The sequence below is a fragment of the Mobula hypostoma genome, chromosome 9, assembly GCF_963921235.1.
Source record: "Mobula hypostoma chromosome 9, sMobHyp1.1, whole genome shotgun sequence".
Taxonomy (NCBI): Eukaryota; Metazoa; Chordata; class Chondrichthyes; order Myliobatiformes; family Myliobatidae; genus Mobula; species Mobula hypostoma.
Window position 1 is genome coordinate 82688440 of NC_086105.1, and position 20322 is coordinate 82708761.

General features: G+C 39.8%; 1 protein-coding gene across 1 annotated transcript in view; it reads right to left on the reverse strand.

Moving 5' to 3' along the window:
- Positions 1-20322, reverse strand: part of nsmce2 (NSE2 (MMS21) homolog, SMC5-SMC6 complex SUMO ligase) — a 224287-nt gene that overhangs the window by 175338 nt on the left and 28627 nt on the right. Inside the window, exon 4 of the mRNA XM_063058534.1 lies at positions 10171-10324. Coding sequence (XP_062914604.1) covers positions 10171-10324 — 154 coding nt within the window. The remainder of the gene's footprint in view (positions 1-10170; positions 10325-20322) is intronic.

Sequence of the window (20322 nt, forward strand, 5' to 3'; positions counted from 1 at the left end):
ATTCTATCTACCAAGAGCAAGATTTGTAGGGAAAGTCTTGGGAATCTGCAGACCAATGTTGAGTTAGGGAAGAGGTTAAAAAATAGAATAGCACAACAGTCAGCGTAACATTTTACAGCTCTAGCTGCAAGAGCGCTGCCCGTAAGGAGTTAGCGCATTTTCCCCTGTGACTGCATGGATTACTGCCAGTGCTCTGGTTTCCTCCTACATTCCACAGGCATACGAGTTAGGGTTAGTAAGTTGTAGGCATGCTATGTTTGTGCCATAGCATGGTGACACTTGCAGGCTGCCCCCAGCATATTCTCAATGCAAACAACACATTTCATTGTATGCTTTGACGTTTCAGTGTACATGTGACAACAAAGTTAATCTTTAATTTCCATCCTACTCCTGGTACCAAGCACCAGTCAATACAGAAACAAGGGAGCAGATACAAGTGTTTGGCTGAAAAAACAGTGATGAGGGAGTTGTTGTGATTCTTGGAGCACTAAGAACAGCTATGAGGAAGATGGAATGTATACAGGCTAGAAAGAATGTATTAAACAAAAGTGGGGATAAATCCTTGAAGGAAAGTTGTATAGTGCTGTGAAGGGAGGTTTAAAATGACTTCACAATGTTATAATACAGGAAGGCAGTACAGAAAAAGAGAAAAAGAGTGCAAGAAACAGTGCAGAAAGGTAGGTAGCAGAACAAGATATTTTTGTAGACCAAGAGAAAATCCATGCCGTGTTTATGTACACAGGAAATTTTGCAGATGGTGGAAATCCAGAGTAACACACACAACATGCTGGAGGAGCTCAGCAGATGATGCAGTATCTATGAAAAGGAATAAAGAGTTGAAGGTTTGGGCTGAGACCCTTCATGACTGATAAAAGATCTCAGCCTGAAATATCAACTGTTTATTCCTTCCCATAGGTGCTGTCTACTTGCTGAGTAGGGAGTAGGGAGCGATCCCTGCGGAAAACAAAGCGGGGGGAGGGAAAGATGTGCTTAGTGCTGGGATCCCGTTGGAGGTGGTGAAGTTACGGAGAATTATATGTTGGACCCGGGGGCTGTTGGGGTGGTAGGTGAGGACAAGGGGAACCCTATTCCTAACGGGGCGGCGGGAGGATGGGATGAGAGCAGATGTGCGTGAAATGGGAGAGATGCGTTTGAGAGCAGAGTTGATAGTGGAGGAAGGGAAGCCGCTTTCTGCAGGGATCGCTCCCTACGCGACTCCCTTGTCCATTCGTCCCCCCCATCCCTCCCCACCGATCTCCCTCCCAGCATTTATCCTTGTAAGCGGAACAAGTGCTACACATGCCCTTACACTTCCTCCCTCTCTACCATTCAGGGCCCCAGACAGTCCTTCCAGGTGAGGCGACACTTCACCTGTGAGTCGGCTGGGGTGATATACTGCATCCGGTGCTCCCGATGTGGCCTTCTATATATTGGCAAGACCCGACGCAGACTGGGAGGCCGTTTCACTGAACACCTACGCTCTGTCTGCCAGAGAAAGCAGGATCTCCCAGTGGCCACACATTTTAATTCCACGTCCCATTCCGATATGTCGATTCACGGCCTACTCTACTGTAAAAATGAAGCCACACTCAGGTTGGAGGAACAACACCTTATATTCCGTCTGGGTAGGCATGAACATTGACTTCTCTAACTTCCGTTAATGCTCCACCTCCCCCTCGTACCCCATCCGTTATTTATTATATTACATATATGTATTCTTTTTCTCTCTCTCTCTCCTTTTTCACCCTCTGTCCCTCTCACTATACTCCTTGCCCATCCTCTGGTCTTCCCCCCTCCCCCTTTTCTTTCTCCCTAGGCCTCCTGTCCCATGATCCTCTCATATTCCTTTTGCCAATCAACTGTCCAGCTCTTGGCTCCATCCCTCCTCCTCCTGTCTTCTCCTATCATTTTGGATCTCCCCCTCCCCCACCAACTTTCAAATCTCTTACTAACTCCTCTTTCAGTTAGTCCTGACGAAGCGTCTCGGCCCGAAATATCGACTGTACCTCTTCTTAGAGATGCTAACTGGCCTGCTGCATTCACCAGCAACTTTTATGTGTGTTGCTTGAAATTCCAGCATCTGCAGATTTCCTCGTGCAGTAACTTGTGTGTGTTCAAGTGTACTTGTTCTTGGTCCAAAGAGGAAGATAGCTTTTTGCAAATTAGCCAAGCCAAATCAAGCAAAAATCAGTGAGAAGTCACATAGAAAACAGTGATCACAATATCATACAATTTAAAATCAAGAATCAACTTTATTCGCCATATATATTTAAAAGTATCAGGAAATTGTTGTGGTGTGGGTCAGGGTGTGACATGCAACAAAAAACTTCATTTAACTATTATAAAGAATAAAGATAGCTCTGAAAGAGCATTAAAATCACTCAAAGGTAAAAATAATCACTTGGTAAACTTCAATGGGATAAGAACAAATCTGGCCCAGGTAAATAAGAAACAAAACTTGCCAATCAAAGCAAGTTCCAGGGATCTCAGCCGAAAACGGTAACTGTTTATTCATTTCCATAGGTGCTGCCTGACCTTCTGAATTCCTCCAGTAGTTCGTGTGTGTTGCAATCAAAGCGTTACTTGAACAACTTGAGGCCCTTAAGGTCGAAATGCTTTAGCTACAGGTTATAAATATTCTCAGAAGGGTAAAGAGGTCAGGAAATAAAATCCAGACCTCTAAAACAGTGGTCCCCAACCACCGGGCCGCGAGGAAATGATATGATTTGGCGATATGGAACGATATGAGTCAGCTGCACCTTTCCTTATTCCCTGTCACGTACTGTTGAACTTGATCACCACCCCCCCACCCTCCCCGATCCGCCGGTCTGCAAGAATATTGCCAATATTAAACCGGTCCACAGTGCAAAAAAGGTTGGGGACCCCTGCTCTAAAAGACAGGAAAAAAAAAGAACATCTGACAGATGCCAAATTGCTAACAGAAGAGAGAACCAGACATTACAGAGCTCAGCAGAAGATTTAAAAAAGGAGGAAAAAAGTGAAAGGGTAATAGAGAGGAGGTTCAGGAGTCAGTAGACCCACACTCAATGATATGGTACAGCTTCCTCCCCTCTCATTACATTTCTGAACTGTCCATGAACCCACAAACTCTTATTTCATTATTTGTTTACAGTACTCACGGTAATTTCCACTGTACTGCTGCAACAAAACAAATTTCACATCCTGTATGACAGTGATAATAAACCTGATTCTGACTCTTCTGATTGTTCTGACATAGAGTTGTTATGGACTCACTAGGCCACAATGTTTTCTTCCATTTTGTAATTTGGTGTCAAGGTGATGAACTGTTTACATTTTAAGACTTGGAGAAAGTGTGAATGTTATATATGAAAATAACAGAACCAGCATTTAACAAATGCTGAAATGCCAAGGAAGGAAAACAGGCATGGAAAAGTGATAAACAAAAGCAGAAGGAATGAGAGACAGATGCAGAGAGAGCAGGGGAAAGGTACCTGGAAAGACCAGGAAGGTGGTGGAAATAGGGTAGCAGGGTGAGAGGCTGAGATGGCAACAGAACAAGAGAGAAAATGGATATAAGAAGAGATCAAATGAGGCATGCCAAAAGGTAAAGAGCTGCTGCAGTTGGTGACTTCCATTTCCATGTAGGAATAAAAAAATACGCTGCACTTTTGAATGTTTCAATAAAGACCAGAAGACACAGGAGTAGAATTAGGCCGTTCAGCCCATCAAGTCTGTTCTGCCGTTGTATCATGGCTGATTTATTATCCCTCTGAATCCCATTTTCCTGCTTTCTCCCAATAACCTTTACCAACCTTATTAATCAAGAACCTATCAACCTCTGTTTTAAATATGCCCAATGACTTGGCCTTCACAGCCATCTGTGAGAATGAATTCCACAGATTCACCACCCACTGACTAAAGAGATTCCTTCTAATCTCTGTTCTAAAGAGATGTCCTAGTAATTTGAGCTGTGCCTTCTGGTCCTAAACTCCCCACTTCCGGTAACATCCTCTCCAAATCCAATCTATCAATATTCAATAGGTTTCAATGAGATTCCCCACCCCACCCCCCACCAGAGTACAAGTCAAGAACCATTAATAAATTTTTTTACTCCAGTTTTTATATGGTTCCAAGCATTGCACACACACATCCAAGTGTGGCAGTGATTGCACATTGATCAAACTATTAATGTCCAAACAAATTATCATTTGTACTTCCCTGAGGCTGGTATTCACTGACAGAAATGCAGTAACAACAAACAAGGAAATGCAAGTTTTATTCATCAAGAAGTAGAACTGACTCTCAAGTACTTATCCTCATTTCAATCACCTGGGGTCAAGGATGGCTTGCTTCAAAAGAGTACAGAGTGCCTGGAGGTAAATTCGTTTTACATGGAGTGACCTTGACAGAATGAGGTCTTGGTCTAAAGAGATCCAAGAAGATTGGATGCTGGGTTCCACTGCATGGACTTAACAAATGCTCACACCTATGTATGCTTTTCATACAATCACTCTCTTGCTCACACCCTTTTTAACAATGGCCCTTCCCTGCTCAATCTCCCATCACATTGACCCTTCCACTAATTTTCTCCCTCCTCCTAGTTCTTTCCAACCCCCTGCCTGTTTTACCCCTGTCCTGATCTCCCTTTCTTGGCAATCAATGTACCGTTAAAACATCTCCATGAAAATTATTGGAACCAAGTCGGTTATGGTCTTACTGCCATTATTCTATACCAGGTGTTAATAAGTTTCAACTAACAAGTAAATGCATAGTGTCACTTTTAAATAGTTTTGTTACAACGGAGGATTGAGTAATTGTAGTGGTAGTTAATAGTGTTATTGTAAGACAGTTATAATGGTGGCAATTCTTTTTTATGCTTATATAAGGCACACAAGTTACGTGCTATGGGCAAAATGAACTAAATCACCCAGTTTCAGTGACAAATTTCAATGCAGTTCTAGGGACAAGTAGTACATACCTAGCTTTTTTTTCCAAGATGGGGAGATGTAGAGGTAGTTAATAGTGTTATTCCGATGCCACTCTGTTAGCCACTCCCATATGGAAGGAGTTCACATACTGTGCAAACAGGGTTATCGATAAAGTTCAGTTAAGTATCCTGCAGGCTGGTGTCCTGGTGTGCTCTGCACTATCCCTCAATAATGAGCACGATTGTAATAAATGCAATCTTAAGTTCCTAGAAAAATATCTATAGCACCATAAACAGAATGATACAAGATTCTGCAGATGCTTGAAATCCAGAACAACACATGCAAAATGCTAGAGGAACTCAGAAGGTCAGGCAGAACTATGGATATGAATCAGATCCTGAAGGTCGGCCCAAAACATCGACTGTTTATTCATTTCTACAGATGCTGCCCGACCTACTGTGTTCCTCCTGCGTTTTGTATGTATTGCAGTAAACAGAATAACAGCCAAATTATTCACTGTGTACACTTTCAAAATAACTTGAATCAAATGACTCACAATGAGTCATATTATTTTCATTTGGCATTTATATCACTTCCAGGGATCCCGGTTAATATTCAACTCGCTGTAAATTCAGCAATTTGTGAAAACACTGGTTTCCATGACACATTCTAAAGTTTAAACTGGCTGTTCATATTAAACACCTGCAGCTATAAGCCGGTTTTACTCAGTGTTCTTATTCTGCAGTGGATGGATGCCAGAGAAATTCAAGGTTAATGGCTTTCAATACCATCATATTGCCAGCACATCATGGAAAAATATACCAAACCTTGCCAAGGTACACTAAGACTCTAATAACCGGAGTTTATTACTATTTCATCTTCTTGTGTCACCCAGAACACAGGTCAGCATTTGAGTTGCAACAAGATCATTGCTGTTGGCACAGCACAAAGAAAATGCAGAACAATTAGACCTTGACAACTTTGATAGAATCTTGTACATTTAATCAAAGAATCACCATTAGTGAAGTAAACCTGGTATAGTTGTGTTCATGCAAAGCCTTTGCTCCTCATGCAAAGATTCCACATAACGGGAGGAGAAACTGAAAAGCTGCCAGCACAAAATAATCCAAGAAACTTATTGTAATAAACACTCAGTGGTTCTCTCACAAGTCTACTTTATATACACAGTCAACACACATGAGAAACTCTCAGAGAACCAATTGATAGAACAAGGAGATGCTGGTCAGTAACAACAAAGGCATAATGAACTGTAAACGCTGAAGCTTCACTGGGAAGGCACTGCATCAATGATAAGCATGTTGGGGTCATCTGTTGTATCTGGTACTCCTGGTGTGACCTTCTCTACATTGGTGAGACCCAGCACAGGTTGAGAGACTGCTTCATCAGGCACCTTCTCTCCATCTGCCACAATGGGTGAGCTTTCCTGGTGACTACCCATTTTAATTCTTCTTCCCATTCTGGCCCATGGCCTCCTCTACTGACACAATCAGGCTACTCTTAGGAGCAACACCTCACATTCCAGCTGGGTAGCCTCCAATCCGACAGCTATCTTTTTCCATTCCCCATTCTGGCTTCCCTCTTACCCCTTCTCTTGTCCTCACCTATCACCTCACTCTGGTCCCCCTTCTCCTTTGTTTTCTCTCATGGTGCACTTCCCCTCCTATCAGATTCCTCCTTCTTTCACCCTTTACCTCTTCCACCCAACACCTCCTAACTTCTCACTTCGTCTTCCCCCTCACCTAGTTTGACCTGTTGCCTGCCAGCTTTTACTCCTCCACCTCTCCCACCTTCTAATTCTGTCTTCTTCCCCCTTCCCTCTAGTCCTGATGAATGGTCTCGCTTAAACTCTCAACTGTTTATTCCTCTCCATAGATGCTGACTGACCTGCTGAATTCCTCCAGCACTTAGTGTGTTGCTCCAGATTTCCAGCATCTGCAGAATATCGAGCTTATAAATGCTGTAGAAATCTTATTGCGAATACATTTCAACAATGATAAGCATATAATTCTCATTTATTCTTGTAAATTGATCCATTACATGTTGTGTTTACATTGGTACTGTCATAACTACCAGTTCCATGGAAAATAATACGATAAAAAGGGTGGAGAGAATTAGTTTTGTGATTTGGACTCCTGTGGTCTGGAAGCTGTCAGCAAGAGGCCGGAGACTTTTACGCCAGAAGGTGAGGATTCAACAAATAATGCAATGTGAATCAGAGATCCTCCTTTATTGAAAAGAGCCTAGGGCCAGATCAATCTGCAATCGCTATGGAAAGACAGATGAGAAAATGAAAAGAGAATCACACTGAACTTAGCCCCAAATAGAAATGTTGTTCTTCCATAGCAAACAAGAGAAAATCGGCAGATGGTGGAAATCTGAGCCACACACACAAAATGCTGGAGGAGCATCAATGGAAAAGAGTACAGTCAACGTTTCAGGTCAAGACCCGTCATCATGACAATCTGCTTTCTGTCTCTCCAAAATAGCATCTTATTTATTACATTTCACAGGGATAAATCCTGTGATTATGGAACATCAACTGTACTCTTTTCCGTAGATGCTATCTGACCAGCTGAGTTCCTCCAGTATTTTGTGTGTGTTGCTCTTGTGTAACCTGAAAAAAATCCATTCTTGATAACATATTGTTGCAAACTACATTATTATTGTTCACCTACATACAAATTCAGTCATGATTTGGAAAATAAAACACAAAACATAATTGTCCATTCTGTGCAACCAGTTTTGACATTTGCATCTCCTCACAGATGTAAGACTATGACATAGGAGCAGAATTAAGCCATTCGTTTCAAGTGCTCTGCTCCGCCATTCCCTTCCTCTCAACCCCTCTCAAGAGTGAAATAGAATTAAAGTATAGAATTATACTTTAGGTATGTTAGGTAGGAGAAAACATAAAACTTTGAAAAAAAGCAAAGTGACCAAAATAAGAGAAGAAATAATTTTATTACTGTAATATCAATTCCAGTAGAGCACCATATGATCCTATATTTTATTTACTGGTTCAGATTACATTTATTTGGATCAATATTACATTACTACACCACAAACCCTGCTGTCAGTGGAAATGATAAGTTACACAATCACCCCTTTGTTTTCCCGATAACTCTGGTTCATATAATACATACAGTCTCCTAGTGACTGGTGAATTATCTCAACAGCCTACCATCTAAATGCACTCTTACCAGGAGTGAACCCACAGATACAAATATCCCCAGGTAAGCCAGAGCTAGGAGCTGCTCAGCAAGACTCTGTGTGGTGCCTTTCTGAATGTAACTAGTAATCACATTGAGAAAATGCAGAGGTGGGGCTGCAAAAACATTTGTACAACAAATTGCTTGATTGGCTTACTGAAGATAAAATCTGCACAGCTTATTTTTTAATTGAACTTTCCAACATAAAAGCAATTAAATATATTTAATTAATTCAAGCAAATAAAACATTAAAGTACCTCTTCCATGTGGAAGCCAGTTATTCCCAATTCAAATGTTGCTTTTATACTAATTGAGTGCTGGGAAGTCTGTTGCACTTCAGTGACCCCTATTGGAATTATTGAGGAGTGCAAGGCAAAGAACGGTAGTCCTGTCATCAGTAATAAACTGACTGGAAGATTGGACGTCAATATTCAAGGTATGTCATTCTTCAGTAGAGTTCAGTGGGAATAACTGTGCAGCTATAGAAGTTTGTGAGTAGTACTGTACTAGTCCAGCTCTCTGCTCTGCCATTTCATCATTCCATTCCTCTCAAACCCCCTCAAGAGCTCGCGAACGCAGCAGGCCAGGCAGCATCTCTCGGAAGAGATACAGTCGACGTTTCGGGCCGAGACCCTTCGTCAGGACTAACTGAAAGAAGAGCTAGTAAGAGATTTGAAATCACAGAGATGCTGCCTGGCCTGCTGTGGTCACCAGCAACTTTAATGTGTGTTGCTTGAATTTTCAGCATCTGCAGAATTCCTCGTGTTTGCCCCTCAAGAGCTGGTGAGCTTTCTTGACTGGAATAAATACAAGGCAGTTTTTCACTTATCATTCCTCCTGCCCTATTTATCCACATCATGTTTGGATTTTCCCATCACCCTTTCCTCTTCTGAAATCCTTGTTCTTATGTCCAGTCCAAGTCAGTAATATACCTTCCCTCATTAAGGACCCTCCATCATGAAGGACCCTCACCATCCAGAACATGCCCACATCTCATTGCTACCATCAGGAAGGTGGTATTTGACATTTCCTGAATTGCCATGTACAAGCATCCCTGGATAATGCACAGTCCAGTTTTTTTTTAAACAAGCGCCCACAAGTCAGAAAATACCAGACTTCCACAGTACTGTAACAAATGGCATCAAAAGCACATCAGATGATGGCTAAGAAAGAGCAATTACTACAAGTAGACAGAGAAAGGAAACTAGTTCAGCCAATCATAGGATTGGCAAGTCTGAAAGTCAAAGTCTCTGGGTCAGTATGTCCAGAAGTCAGTTGCCCAATATCTGTGAGTCTCCAAGTCCAGGCCAGGGACTAGAGTTCAGAAGCATGATATCTGCCAGTTTGATGCCAAGGATTCTGGATTGGCCTGACCTGGTGTTGGAGGTCTGTCTTGTCAGCAAGTGGATGGGTTGGTGGGAGAGTGGTAAAGGGGTTTGTTTTACTGCTTTGTTGCTATTGTTGTTTGTGTTGTTCTGCTGAACGAGATGGGTATGCTATGTTGGTGCTGGAACGTGTAGTGACACTTGCAGACTGCTCCCAGCACATCCAAGTTGTGTTGATTGTTAATGCAAACAACGCATTTCATTGCATGTTTCATGTGCATGGGATAAATAAATGAATCTGAATGCATGTACATTAAACTTCTAAGTTCAATAATATTATGGGAGCTCATTCATTTGGAGCAGTGAGCATGTCAGGTGTTTGCAATCCAGGGATGGCCAAATTCAGTTGCATTATGATACGAGCTACCAGCGTAAGTGGTGCATGCGAGTTCGATTTCAACATTTAAGATAAGTTTGGATAGGCACATGGATGGTAGAAGTATGGAGGGCTAAATCCTAGTGCAAGTCGATAAGAGTAGGCAGTTTAAATGGCTCAGCACAGACTAGATGAGCTGAAGGGCCTGTTTCTGTGCTGTACTTCTCTATGATCCTATCTGCAGTACCTTCAAAAGACAATGTCAAACTCCACAATGAGGCTATAAACATTAAGCATTGACACAGATGTGAAATAACCATTGCACTTACCTTGCCTTCTCATCTCATTCAGCTGACTTTTAAAATGGAGATATTTATCAGTTTTGAGTAGATCTTCATCTTTGTTCAGATTTTTTAGTTCTTTAAACCTTTTATCTACTAGTAATCTCAAATCAGGCAATCGTTCTGTTCGTTCTTGCATTACCTAGAAAAAGATTTAAATATATAAATGTGATTGGTTCTTGAGATAAATTCAAGAGATTCTGAAGATGCTGGAAATTCAGAGGAACATACATACACACACACAAAGCTGAAGAAACTGTGCAAGTCAGGCAGCTGCAACGAGAGGAGTAAACAATAGATGATTTGGGCCTACACTCTTAATCAGGACTGCAAGGGTGGGGAGGGAGAAGCAAAAATAAAAAGATGAAGGAAATGGAAGGAATACAAGCTAACAGATGAGGCCAGATGAAGGGGAAGATGGATGGGTGGGAGAGGAGGCATAAAATGAAATATTGGGATATGAAAGAAAGGTTCTTAAGATGTAGTCATGGGAATTGATAAAGTTAACACCATCACCTAACGAGAGGCAGTTGCACATGTCTCAGCCTCTCATAAGATAGCTACAAATTTCAAACCAAGTCATGGATCTACTATAATTTGCTAATAAAACACTGCATTGTCGTACTATGTTGTACAAAGCCAACATGTAGAAATGTGTTATGTAGAAAAAGTTAATATCAAGAGGGTGTATGGGAAAGGAAATAGCAACAGAGTGTTATTCATTGGAATGCAAGGTTAAGTAGCAGATTTTGTAAAGCTGAAAAGCATCTACATTCATCTAAATGTTTTCATTTGTAGCTAACTGGTCCTCGCACAAATTATTAGTTTTGCAAAATGTTTCCCATCATGAATGTTTTGATCTATCAGACTAATACAGGAAGTAACCAGCCACAACACCTTTTTGTAACTCCAACATTAAAAGTCCAGACATTTTTTTTACTCCAGCCTTACCCGAGTTTCACACCCACAATTTAATATCAGATATGAGACCTTGAAAGAAAATTATGTAAATTTGCAATGGTGAAAATATCTTTAGCAGAGTGGATTTGTTTTCATTCTGAAATAAACCTGAGATTTTCTTTACAATTGATAATGGATTGTGAGAAATGTCAGATTGTGGATATTTTTAAATGGATATCCTCCACCATCCTCAACCCACCTTTCATTATGGAGATTACAGCTGGCTTCTGGAACAGCTGGTCACACATTCAGCTGTTTAATATTAGAACTTGGATTATATTATCAGGAACAGAATTTATTCCAAACACATGACCAAACGTTAGCATAGCCAGCTGGAAAATCAGTTCACTGTTAAGAAGGTTGAGAGAGCGAAGATAACTGGTGCACCAATCGTGAGTTGGAGAGCTCCAAGAGAGGAGGCGACACGCAGGTCCGGGACCGAAGTTTAAAAGGGGAAAGCTTTGCGCGAACTCGGCTATAACCAGCGTACCAGTCATGAGTTACAGAGCTGGAAGGTTCAGGCATAAAAGGGAGACATGGCCTAGCACTGCGGTCATCGACGGAGTGGTCTAAGGCAAGCTTTGGCGAGGTAAGTGGGTAGGTGGATTTCATTTTTTTTTCCCTTGCATTTTCTTTGGAGGAATAGAGAGCATATCCGCCACCTCCAACGGGATTCCACCACTAAGCACATCTTTCCCTCCCCCCCTCTCTCTGCATTCCGCAGGGATCGCTCCCTACACAACTCCCTTGTCCATTCTTCCCCCCCATCCCTCCCCACTGATCTCCCTCCTGGCACTTATCCGTGTAAGCAGAACAAGTGCTACACATGCCCTTACACTTCCTCCCTTACCACCATTCAGGGCCCCAAACAGTCCTTCCAGGTGAGGCATCACTTCACCTGTGAGTCGACTGGGGTGATATACTGCGTCCGGTGCTCCCGATGTGGCCTTTTATATATTGGTGAGACCCGACGCAGACTGGGAGACCGCTTTGCTGAACATCTACGCTCTGTCCGCCAGAGAAAGCAGGATCTCCCAGTGGCCACACATTTTAATTCCACATCCCATTCCCATTCTGACATGTCTATCCACGGCCTCCTCTACTGTAAAGATGAAGCCACACTCAGGTTGGAGGAACAACACCTTATATTCCGTCTGGGTAGCCTCCAACCTGATGGCATGAACATTGACTTCTCTAACTTCCGCTAGGCCCCACCTCCCCCTCGTACCCCAGCTGTTACTCATTTTTATGCACACATTCTTTCTCTCACTCTCCTTTTTCTCCCTCTGTCCCTCTGAATATACCTCTTGCCCATCCTCTGGGTCACCCCCCCCCCCGTCTTTCTTCCCGGACCTCCTGTCCCATGATCCTCTCATATCCCCTTTTGCCTATCACCTGTCCAGCTCTCGGCTCTATCCCTCCCCCTCCTGTCTTCTCCTATCATTTTGCATCTCCCCCTCCCCCTCCAGCTTTCAAATCCCTTACTCACTCTTCCTTCAGTTAGTCCTGACGAAGGGTCTCGGCCTGAAACGTCGACTGCGCCTCTTCCTATAGATGCTGCTTGGCCTGCGGCGTTCACCAGCAACTTTGATGTATGTTGCATATCTGTAGGGTTAGTACTATGCTCTGGGTGTCAGATGTGGGAATCCTGGGAATCTTCCAGTCTCCCAAATAGGCATATCTGTGCCAGGTGCACCGAGATGCAGCTTCTGAGAGACCATGTTAGGGATCTGGAGTTGCGCTTGATGACCTACAACTTATAAGGGAAAGGAGCAGGAGATAGATAGGAGCTACAAGGAGTTAGTCACCCCGAGGCTGCAGGAGTTAGACAAGTGGGTGTCTGTCAGGGAAGGGATGGGCAGAGTTCAGACAGTAGAGAGCACCCCTCTGGTCATCCACCTCATTAATCGTTATCTCGTTTTGGATGCTGTTGAGGGGGGTGGGGGGTGACCTGACAGAGGATAACCACGGCGATCGTACCCCTGGCACTGAGCCTGGTTCCATGGTGCATAAGGGAGAGAAGATGATGAGGAATGTGGTAGTCATAGGGGATTCAATAGTGAGGGGAATAGAAAGGAGGTTCTGTCAGCCTGATAGAGATACCTGCATGGTGTGCTGCCTCCCAGGCGCCAGGGTGTGGGATGTCTCGGATCGGGTGCAGAGTATTCTGAAGGGAGAGAATGAAAAGTGGGTGGTATCAATGACATCGGTAGAAAAAGGGAGAAGGTCCTGAAGAGAGAATTCGGAGAGTTGGGTAAGAAGCTGAAAAGCAGGACCTCCAGGGATTGCAGCCTGTGCCATGTGCTAACAAGCGCAAGAATAGCATGATCAGGCATATGAATGCGTGGCTGAGAGACTGGTGTAGGGGGCAGAGCTTCGGGTTCATGGATCATTGGGGCCTCTTCTGGGGGAGGCCCAACCTGTACAAAAAGGACGGGTTACACCTGAACCCAAAGGGATCCAATATCCTAGCAGGCAGGTTTAATAGAGCTGTTAGGGAAGGTTTAAACTATTTTGTCAGGGGGATGGGAACCAAAGTGATAGGGCTGAGGAAAGGGAAAACAGAAATAAAGATAGCGTGCAACAGTTTGCATCTGGTTTGCATCTCCAACATCTACATCATGTGAAACTACGGTGGTTCTTCTAGGAACGTCTGGAAATAAATCCCTGTATTTAAAAATTAACTGCTTCATCTGGTCTCTCTGCTCTGGCTGTAAATGAGCTAATTTCTCATCAATATTTTCCAGAATTGTTGAGTTTGGTAATCTGGCAGAAATAATATTGGGTTTAAAATGAGTTTCAGATGAATCATCCATTAAGTCCCCAGTGGGATCAAACTCATTATTATTGACCACAACAGTCATAGTAGCAGCCTGTCTCTCATAATACGGTTTTATCATTTTTATATGACACAGCTGTGTTGCCTTTCTCACTAACTTCATATTTAATTTCTGGTTTACCTTGACTCTCTGTGCTAATTTTCCTTTTAAAAGTTCTACCTGGAGAAAATTTACTCTTACGAATTAAAGCATACTCATCAGCTAATTTAGCAGACTCCTGCAATGTAGCAGTGTCCTTTTCACTTAAGTATGTCCTCACTTCAACAGGAATGCTCCTTTTAAATTCCTCCAGTAAAATCAACTCTTTTAATTTATTATACTCCCCATTCACATTTTTAGAGGAAACCCATCTCTCAAAACACACAGATTTCTCGTAGGCAAATTCCACGTAAGTTTTTTTCCCACAGATTTCTTCAAATTTCTGAATCTTTCTCTATTAACTTCTGGAACCAGTTCATACGCTTTCATTACATGCTGCTTCACAATATCATAATCAAGTGCTTGCTCAGCAGTTAAAGCTGTATAAACCTGTAGTGCCTTGACCCTAATTACACTTTGTAACATCACTGGCCATCTATCTTTCGGCCATCTTAAACTCAGAGGAACAATTTCAAAATGTTGGAAATATTTGTCCACTTCTGTTTCATTACATGGAGGAGCCAAAATAACCTCTCAACTAGCAACAAACTGTTTCCTAGAACCAAAGGACTGATTCTCGGACTTTAATTTCTCCATCTCTAGATCAAACTTCCTCTGTTTCTCTGCTTCTCTTTCTCAGTAGTAGTAGTAGTAGTAGTAGTAGTAGTAGTAGTCATACTTCATTAATCCCGAGCAAAAAATATTCAAACGACTAATTTAACTGGAAGTTAACTGCCATACGGCAACTCTGGAACAGTTCTTAAAAGGGTAAATGCAAAAACAGTTCTTAAAGTGGTAAATTTGAACACAGTTCTTAGAATGGTAAATTCGAAAATCCAAGAGATTTATACAGTCAATTAGGAGAGACTTTCCTGAAGTAAAGAATTCCTCGAAGACGTGACGTTACTGCTGATCCCAGCTGGACCCTGCCTTGTCCGCAGGATTCATGATGATGGAAATAAAACGGTTTAAAGGAACTGACCTTTTCCTCTGGAGAATAGACACTGCGCAATCCTTCCTGCTTTGGCAGAGGATATCTCATGCAGGTTACTATTTCTTGAACGAAGATTCAATAAAGGTCGATCCTCTCCAAAACTGCCGAACGATATCAGCAGTACTCAACTCTGCGAGTTCCTGTACTTTAGTAAGGTCTTCACTCTCCATTACTACTTACAATACAAAGTAGAACTCAACTTTAAAACGAAACTGCATCATAAGACGAATACGTAGCATAATGGAGTATCTGAAGAATTAAATGATGAACTGAACTTAAAACTCAACTGGAAAAACTAACTGCATCACACCAGGGGTCTCCCCTAATATACCTGGTGAGAATATGTCATCGCGTGACCTCACATCGGTGGAAAATTGCACCATGTGACCTCCACAAGACCATTACATCATGCTCATCAGATACTCAATTACATCATGATCATAAGACAATCACAAGACACCCATGAGGTATGTAACACAGTGAGGAATTCGCACGTTCTACCCATGACCTTGTGGGTTACCTCCAGGTGCTCAGGTTTCTTTCTTTCTTTTTCAATCTTTTTATTAGTTTCATAGAATATAAACATAGCATAATACAAAGTTATTGGGAATACATTGTTTTACTTAACATGAGTAATTATAAAACCAAATAGTATTTAATTGAAAAAACTCCCAATTGTATAGGATACCAATACAGGACAAAACGAAAATATCTAGACAAAAATCATGAAAAAAGAAAAGAAAAAATATATATAACCCCCTCAAAAAAAACTAATCTAAACAGAATTAATCAACTAAACTAAAAAAGACCTGGGCTATTTTAACAATGTAAAATATGGGAAAAAAGAAAACCTTAGTGTCGACGACTCCATTCCTCTCAACCAACACTACAGAGAAGTAAAATAAGTTTGGAAGTGGTCAAATTACATCATATGAAAATACTGAATAATTGGCCTCCAAGTTTTTTCAAATTTAATGGAAGGGTCATAAACCACACTTCTAATTTTTTCCAAATTTAAACACAACATAGTTTGTGAAAACCAGTGAAATACAGTAGGAAGGTTAATCTCTTTCTAATTCAGCAAAATGGATCTTCTAGCCATTAAAGTAAGAAATGCAATCATCCAACGAGCTGAAGAGGTTAAATGATTTGATTCTATCATTGGTAATCCAAAAATAGCAGTAATTGGGTGAGGTTGTAAGTCTGTATTCAAAGCCATTGAAGTAATATCAAAAATATCTTTCCAATATTTTTCCAACAAAGGACATGACCAAAACATGTGAGTTAAAGAAGCTATCTCGGAATGACATCTATCACATATAGGATTAATATAAGAATAATAACGAGATAGTTTATCTTTGGACATATGAGCCCTGTGCACTACTTTAAACTGTATCAACACATGTTTAGCACATATAGAGGATGAATTAACCAATTGAAGAATTTTTTCCCATTTTTCAATCGGTATAATTTTATTAGAAACATCAGGACATAAATTCACAATTATATTATAAATAATTGCTACAACACTTTTCTGAGAGAGGTTTAGATCTAAAATTTTTTCCAGAATATCCATTGGATATGCGTGGAAAATTATGAGAAACAGTAATTAAAAAGTTTCTAACCTGTAGGTATCTAAAAAAGTGAGATCTGGGTAAATTATAATTAGTAGAAAGTTGATCAAAGGACATCAAACAATTATCCAAAAATAAATCATGAAATCGTACTATACCTTTGATTTTCCAATCAAAGTAAGCTTGATCCATAGTGGAAGGTTGAAAATGGAAATTAGATATAATAGGACTTGCTAAAATAAATCGATTCAACCCAAAAAATTTTCGGAATTGAAACCATATACGTAAAGTATGCTTAACTATTGGATTATTCATTTGTTTATACAATTTAGAAGAAATAAAAGGAAGTGAAGTTCCTAAAACCGAACCCAAAGAAGACCCTTGTAATGAATTACATTCAAGATTTACCCAATGTGGACTTGAAGTTGCATCCAAATCTCGTAACCAAAATTTTAAGTATCGAATATTAATTGCCCAATAATAAAATCTAAAATTCGGGAGCGCTAAACCCCCCTCTTTTTTAAATTTCTGTAAATACCTTTTACCTAGCCTAGGACTTTTGTTCTGCCATATATATGAGGAAATTTTTGAATCAACATTTATCAAAAAAAGATTTTGGGATAAAAATTGGAACCGATTGAAATACATATAGAAACTTAGGCAAAATAGTCATCTTAATAGCATTAATCCGACCAATCAAAGACAAAGATATTGGTGACCATTTAGTAAACAAGAGTTTAATCTGATCAATTAAAGGTAAAAAATTAGCTTTAAATCTTTATACTTTTTCGTAATTATAATCTCTAAATATATAAATGAGTCAGTAACCAATTTAAATGGTAAACATCCATAAATAGGTACCTGCTTACTTAGGGGAAATAATTCACTCTTATTAAGGTTTAATTTGTAGCCAGAAAAATTACTAAATTGAGCCAACTAAGCTAAAATAGCAGGAATTGACTTCTCTGGATTAGAGATATAAAATAACAAATCATCTGCATATAGTGATAATTTATGTATTTCATTTCTGCTGGTAATACCAAAAATATTGGGCGAGTCACGGATAGCAATTGCTAAAGGTTCAAGGGCGATATTAAATAGTAAAGGACTAAGAGGGCATCCTTGCCTAGTACCACGAAACAGACGGAAAAAGGGAGATCTTTGATTATTAGTACAAACCAAAGCTACCAGGGTATAATATAACAATTTAATCCAAGATATAAATATCAAACTAAAATTGAATTTCTCGAGCACACTAAATAAATAACGCTATTCAACCCTGTCAAAGGCTTTCTCAGCATCTAATGAGATAATACATTCCGGAGTATTAAATGAAGGGGTATAAACAATATTCATTAACCTCCTAATATTAAAAGATGAATAATGATTTTTAATAAATCCAGTTTGGTCCATAGATATAATTTGAGGTAATACCTTCTCTAACCTAGTTGCTAAAATTTTTGAAAAAATTTTTGAATCTACATTCAAAAGAGATATTGGTCTGTATGATGCACACTCAGTAGGATCTTTGTTCTTTTTAAGAATTAAGGAAATAGAGGCTTCATAAAACGATTGTGGTAATTTACCTAAACTGATTGCTTCTTTGAATATTCTAGACAACCAAGGAGAGAGAATAGATGAAAAGGATTTTAAAAATTCCACTGTAAACCCGTCCGGACCGGGTGCTTTACCAGAGTTCATTGATGAGATTGCAGTTGTAATTTCTTTCTCTGTAATACGAGTTTCTAATGATAAGCAATCTTCGGGTGATAATTTCGGAAAATTCAGTTGACTTAAAAAATCATGCATGATATTAAAATCATGAGGAAAATCAGAGTGATATAAAGAGGTATAAAATTCTTGAAAGGTTTTGTTTATCCCATCATGATCAACTGTCAAAGTATCATCGTGTTTGCGAATCTTAGTAATTTGACGTTTAGCCGAAGCAAATTTCAATTGATTAGCCAATAGTTTACCTGATTTATCACTAAGAATATAAAAATCACTTTTAGTTCTCGTTAATTGATTTTCAATCGAGGATGTTAATAGTAAACTATGTTCCAATTGAAGTTCAACTCTATGTTTGTACAGCTCCTCACTGGGAGCAATAGCGTATTTTTTTTTATCAATTTCTTTAATTTTATCAACCAACAAGAGTATTTCATTCTTAACACGTTTTTTCAAACCAGCCGAATAGGAAATAATCTGACCACGGATATAAGCTTTAAAAGGGTCCCAAACTGCTCCATTGGAAACTTCTTCCGTAGTATTAATTGAAAAGAAATCAATCTGTCTCTTCATAAACTTAACAAAGTCCAAGTCTTGAAGTAAAATAGAGTTAAATCACCATTGTCTATTAGTAGCAGTATCCATTAACTTGATAGAAAGTTTCATTGGAGCATGATCTGAAATGGCGATAATGTCATAATTACAATCAATTACAGATGGGATTAATCGAGAATCAATTAAAAAATAGTCAATTCGAGAATAAGAACGATGAACATTTGGAAAGAATGAGAATTCTTTGTCCTTTGGGTGTAGAAATCTCCAAATTTCTGAAATCCCAGAATCAATCATAAAAAAATTAATAAGAGTAGCTGACTTATTCGGTAAAGCCGGACTACCTATGGATCTGTCCAACATGGGATTCAAACATAAATTAAAGTCACCGCCCATTATCAACATATACTCGTTTAAGTTAGGAAAGGAAGTGAATATGTGCTTAAAAAATTTAGGGTAATCCACATTCGAAGCATAAACATTAACGATAGCAACCTTTTTAATAAAAAGTAACCCAGTGATTAACAAAAATCTACTATTAGGATCTGAGATAATGTCTTGATGAATAAATGTAATTGAGGGATCTATAAAAATTGAAACGCCTTTAACTTTGGCTTGGGAGTTCCGAGTGGTATCGTTGTTCCTTCCAGAACTTAAAGAAGCGCTGATTATCCTCTTTCCTTATATGAGTTTCTTGTGCAAAAATAATATGAGCATTCAGTCTTTGGAATGCTTTGAAAATCTTTTTCCATTTTATTGGATGGTTTAAACCATTTGTATTCCAAGAGACAAAATTAATAATGTGAGCCATAATTTAAGATCAACCCTTTGGTATGTAAAGGGTTAACCATAATGTGAACTCATGAAATTGGAAGAGGAATAAGTGATCAGAGAGGAACCGGAAATCTCGACACTGCAGACATCTTTGTGGTACTAAATCAGCCCAATAGAAAAAATTAAAAAAGAAAAAAACTCCCCCACCCTCCGTCCCTAAGAACCCCGAACTAAGCCAGAGAAGGCCGAAGAAAGAACTAACTAACACTAAATCTAACCCCATTTCTACAGGAGGCAACTCCAAAGATATATGTTATATAGATGACCCCCCGTAAACTGATATAAAAAATTAAACACTATACTACAATAATCTACATAGTATAATTTCTAAAATACATAAGAAAAAGTAAGTATCAATACCCTATGATTAGTTAATTATAAATGAAAGTGAATAAAATATCACTTCCAAAAAAGGAAAGAGGATTATGGGAAGAAGAAACATAAGAACATGGCGTCCCAAAAAGAACAAAGGAGATTATGCAAAAAGAAAAGCAAACCGCCATTTTAATTATACAGAAGT